General features: G+C 39.4%; 1 protein-coding gene across 1 annotated transcript; it reads right to left on the bottom strand.

The window, feature by feature from the left end:
• Positions 1–1,194: 1,194 nt before the first annotated feature.
• LOC109212868 lies at positions 1,195–1,800 on the bottom strand. Its single transcript, XM_019376565.1, has one exon. It carries the CDS (start codon positions 1,798–1,800, stop codon positions 1,195–1,197), a length of 606 nt encoding a protein of 201 aa, XP_019232110.1.
• Between the last annotated feature and the right edge of the window lie 3,383 nt (positions 1,801–5,183).

Below are 5,183 nucleotides of genomic sequence, written 5' to 3'. Positions count from 1 at the left end.
CGGTTTAAAGTAAAAATGCACGTAGGTTTAAAAGTATTTTAAAATCAGATAATAGGTCAATTATAACAGTTGAGCGACCGTGCTAGAACCACGGAACTCGGGAATGCCTAACACCTTCTCCCGGGTTAACAGAATTCCTTACCCGGATTTCTGTGTTCGCGGACTGTAAAACAGAGTCAATCTTTCCTCGATTCAGGATTTAACCGGTGACTTGGGACACCATAAATAATCCCAAGTGGGGACTCTGAATTTCATAAAAATAATCCCGTTTCGATTGTCCATTAATTGAAAAAACTCCCTTATACCCCTTTTCGGGGGTGTAGGAAAAAGGAGGTGTGATAGCTCTGGCGACTCTGCTGGGGATAAGAACCCAGAATCTCTGGTTCAGGGTTCATGAATTCGAGCTTAGATGAATTTTTATAGTTGGCTTTATCTTATTTTGTTACATGTTTGGGCCTAATGTGCTAAGTGTTGCTTTTACCGCTTTGATATTCTGTGAACTGTATATAAACTGCTACGAAACCCTTCCTCTCTCTGAGTCTTCTAAATCATGGAGAAAGGTGCACTTCGTGTGACTTCTCTTCTGTCCAGAGTCTTATCCCATTTTAGAACGAGGTTCGGACAAGTTGCAAAGCCGGTTAAGCTTCTGTATTCCCGGTACGCTGCCTCCCCCTCCCCCCGGCTCGAGCTGTGCGCTCGGGTAAGCCAGGTCTAGAACAAATAAACACAGGTGTTAAACCTAGAATAACTCAGCCCCATGCCGGATCCCTAGTAGGAGCATTTGTTGCATCACATGCATTTGACTTAGGGGACTCAACACAGGGGTTGGGTCCGTCTAGGACAGGTGTACCCAAAATAACAGACCATCTTGATGCATCCTATGTGCTACATGTTGCATTTATTAAAGGGTAAAAGAGTCATTTGGCGGACCAATGATAGCTGAGGGCAAACGAAAAAATGAAAAAAAAAATAAAAAAAGAAAAAAGAAAAAGAGAGAGTGAAGTGTGAAGATAAAGCGAGTGGGGCCCAATTATGTTTTCTGTCACATTTTTTTTTACCGATAAAACTAGCATTTCATTTCAGAAAAAAATTGTCTTTGCAAAACCAGATTGGTGCTGACCATCAATCTCCTAATTCTAATACTATTACAGGGATTTTACTAAAGAACAGAAAGTAAAAATCAACAATTTATGCCTAAGGATAACTATTTACATTTTGTAAAGCTTGTTGCCATTTGATCTTTGATCTCCCCTGTATGTGCATATGTAGAGCTATCTCCTTGCATGTCTCATCCACCATGTAGCGACGCTTTTGAAATCTGATGGAGTTTCTTTCTCGCCAAATACAGTATACTACCATAGCAAATGCTGCTGTAGTGATTTCTGCTTTTCCATTCTTCCCTTTGGCTATACTGTTGATCCATGCTATCTCATCCTGCCAACTTTCAATTATTCTTGTAGTTCCCGGCCATTTCAGTATTCTATCCCATAATAATCTAGTGTGTGGGCATTCAAAGTACAAATGGTCCAATGTTTCCATAGTACCTGCACAGAATACACAATCAGGTGGTACTTGAATCCCAAACTTGAGAAGTGTGTCCACAGTTGCTATTCTCTGATGAATGGCCAGCCATATGTAAAATTTGAACCGTAGATGAATCTGTGTGTGTAGATGAATGCTTTTCCAGCTAACTTTGGGATGCTGAGGCATTAACTGGACATAGGCCTTTTGAATTTGGAACCTGCCCTGTTTCACCAAGTCTGCCAAAGTTGATATGACACTCCCATGCATTGAGTTCATCTGTATCACTTCTTTCTTTGCCTCTATGATTTTCCTAATCACCTAAGCGGCTATCCTAGGTGTGTTCATTTCTGCAACGTCTTTGTTCTTGATATAGTAGCTGTGTTTCCATTTAATCCATAAGGCATCCTTCTTCATTGCCAAAGCCCATAGTTGTTTGATAATTGCAGCTTTATTCCATACCCTCATATTGTTGATGTTCAGCCCTCCTGCAGTTTTTGGTTGACAAATCTTGTCCCAAGCTATCAATGCTTTTCTTGAAGTGGTATTTGATCCAGTCCAAAGAAAAGTTCTGCAAATAGTCTCAATCATCTTTATAATCTTCTTAGGCAATAAGAAAATTTGTGCCCAATATGTTTGAATGCCAAATAGTACAGATTTGATAAGCTGCAATCTTCCAGAGTAGGATAGAATCCTGGAAGACCAGCAGTTAACTCTTTCAGTGATCTTCTCCACCAGTGGCAAACATTGGTGTATATTCAACTTCTTAACAGACAGTGGCACCCCCAGGTATTTAAATGGAATAGACCCTTCATTGAATCATGTACTCTCAAGTAGCAGCTCCTTGATATGCTGTGGAACACTAGCTATATACATTGAGCTTTTGTCTGTATTTGCCTGCAATCCAGATGCAGCAGAAAACCTGTAGAATGCTTCCTGCATTATTTTTACTGAATTTATATCTGCCCTACAGAACATGAGCAAATCATCAGCAAAGCAAATATGTGTCACCCCTAGTTTTTTGCATCTTGGGTGATATTTAAACTGCTTTAAGGTGGCTAGTTGGTTCATCTCCCTTTGGAAGTATTCCATTGCTATGACAAATAGGTAAGGTGACATTGGATCACCTTGCCTGATTCCTCTCTAGGCTTTGAATGGCTTTGTAAGGCCACCATTAAGCATTAAAGAGTAGGGCACAGTTGACACACACTCCATTACCCAGTGGATGAATTTCTGTGGAAATCCCAAGTCAGTGAACATGTATCTAAGAAATGCCAGTCCAATGAGTCATAAGCCTTTCTTAAATCCACCTTAAGGACACACCTAGGGGAAAGACCTTTCCTGGTATAGCCTTTAAAAAGTTCATGGCTAAACAAGATGTTATCTATAATGCTCCTTCCTTCTATAAAGGCAGACTGTGACTTGCCAATGATCACCTCAATAACTTTTTTAAGTCTTTTTGTCAGGATCTTTGCAATAATTTTGTACAAGGTAGTGCAGTAAGCAATAGGCCTGTAGTCTTTAACTGTTGTTGGTGCTGGGACTTTAGGAATCAGAGTGATAGCTGTACAATTCCATGCTGGTTTCATTTTACCATTTTGGAAGAACAAGGATACAGCTTCATATATGTCTTGCCTCACTATCATCCAGTGCTTTGTAAAGAGCTCTATAGGGTAGCCATCAACCCCAGGAGCTTTGTCATTTGGCATATCTCTCACAGCTTCATCCACTTCCTCATGTGTGATCTCCTTTATCAGTTCCTGCTGTTGCTGTAAGTTCAAGCAATCTCCTGCTTTAATATAACTTGTATTTGGGCATGGTTTTAGCCCCGTAGCCTTCCCCATTAGTTGAGTGAAGAAGTTTGTGAATTCTTGTTCCACAGCAGTTGGATCAGTAACCTTCATTCCTGACTCATTATACACAACAGTTATATTATTCTTGCTTGCTCTAATCTTCAACTGTGCAAAGAAGTACTTCGAATTTGAGTCACCATAGTCAATCCATGTCACTCTTGACTTCTGCCTCAATATTCTCTCCTCTATTAAACTCCATTTCTCCAATTCATGCATGGCATGCTTTTCCTGTTCTATCAGCAATTGGTTGAAAGGATCATGCACCATATTAGCTTGAGTGCATTCTAGTTGCTTGTTACACCCCAAGTTTTCATACGTGAGAGTACGTCGTAAGTCATTGATGTAAGCTCGAAAATGAGATTATATTTGGAAGCAAATAAAGTAAGTTAATCATGTTACCTTGGAGGTTACAAATATTTAAGATCATGAATAACAAGAACCAAAAGGGTTGGAAAGCTTAGTCGCTAAACGAATTGAAGAAAATAAGTTTCGTCAAAAATCGACAAGTTTGGAATGTTATAACATATTATTTTGGGGTGAGACTAGGGTGATTAACATGATGAGGAGGTTAATTTATGAGTTATTGTAGTTGTATGATAGTCGTGTGTTATGTTTTTAAGTCAAACGAGTTATGGAACAAAAGTTAGCAAAGGTCATCACAAGTTGCATTCATAATGTGCTGAAATTTAGGTCAAATGTAGATGCACTTTTCTCCCAATATACTTGGAATCAATGGATGATCTACATATCAAATTGAAGATCTACGAGTCTAATTTCCAACGCATTAAACCGCTCGTCAATACGACATCGGAGTAGAGAGATATTCGTGTTCTCGCGAGACCGCGCAAGCAGCTCCCAATGGGACCCGCTTAGGCGGTGGTTGACCTACTTCAATTTATAAACGATTTGGACGCCTATTTTTCACTTATTTTCAACTCAACTTTGTCTCCAAACTTCTCCTAACCCTTCTAAACAGATTCCACAAGGGTTTGAAGTGATTCCAAAGTGATTACACCATATTTCAACATCAAAACTTAGTTCTAGTGAATAACAACACCTCTTTGAGGTTGTGTTGTCATTGAGGATTGTTGTGGGCTGTATTTGGATGAAATTCCAAGTTGTTGCCGCTGTATAAGGTTGCTGGACTTCCCTGGCTGTTGTTGTTGGTATATGGTATTGGAGGAGGCCCTTGTTACAAGGGAGATGCTGCCCGAATTTACGTAGACGAGCTACTAGCTTAAGTTACAGACTTAGCCTTTGCTCAACACTGATTTTGAATCTCCTTATGCTATGATAGATCGAGTTGACTTGTTTGAAGAGTTGCTTAGAAGGTATTAAGGACTCAACATGTTTAAGGTATGTTAAGGCTCTTCCTTCATTCTTTTGGCATGATCTAAAGTGAAACGAACATAAAAGATACGCTATTTCATAATGAATCTACTCCTAGCAACTAAGGTTGTCCATGTTATTCTTTCCTTACAAAGTTATTCCAAGAAAGTATATATGATCCTTGAGTCCTAGTGAAGTTCATATTGATGGTATGATGTCCATAATGTTAATCGATGGTGCAATGACCTTATGTCACTCCAAAAGGTTTAGAACGTGACTCCATGAGTCCAGCATGCATTATATATGTATCTACTTTACTCTACCGTGCCGNGTCAGTACGAATAAAGTACCGAGTATGTAAGGCAGTATTATGCATTTCATGTCAGTAACGTAAAGAGAGATAGAGGAGATACAACCTGTAACATCTGAGTGCCTCTGGGGGATACTGACATGAAATGCATAATACATATATATACATAA

This window comes from Nicotiana attenuata, unplaced genomic scaffold, assembly GCF_001879085.1.
Source record: "Nicotiana attenuata strain UT unplaced genomic scaffold, NIATTr2, whole genome shotgun sequence".
Classification (NCBI taxonomy): domain Eukaryota; kingdom Viridiplantae; phylum Streptophyta; class Magnoliopsida; order Solanales; family Solanaceae; genus Nicotiana; species Nicotiana attenuata.
The sequence above is the reverse complement of the archived record's forward strand: the minus strand, read 5'-3'. Positions and strand labels throughout refer to the sequence as shown.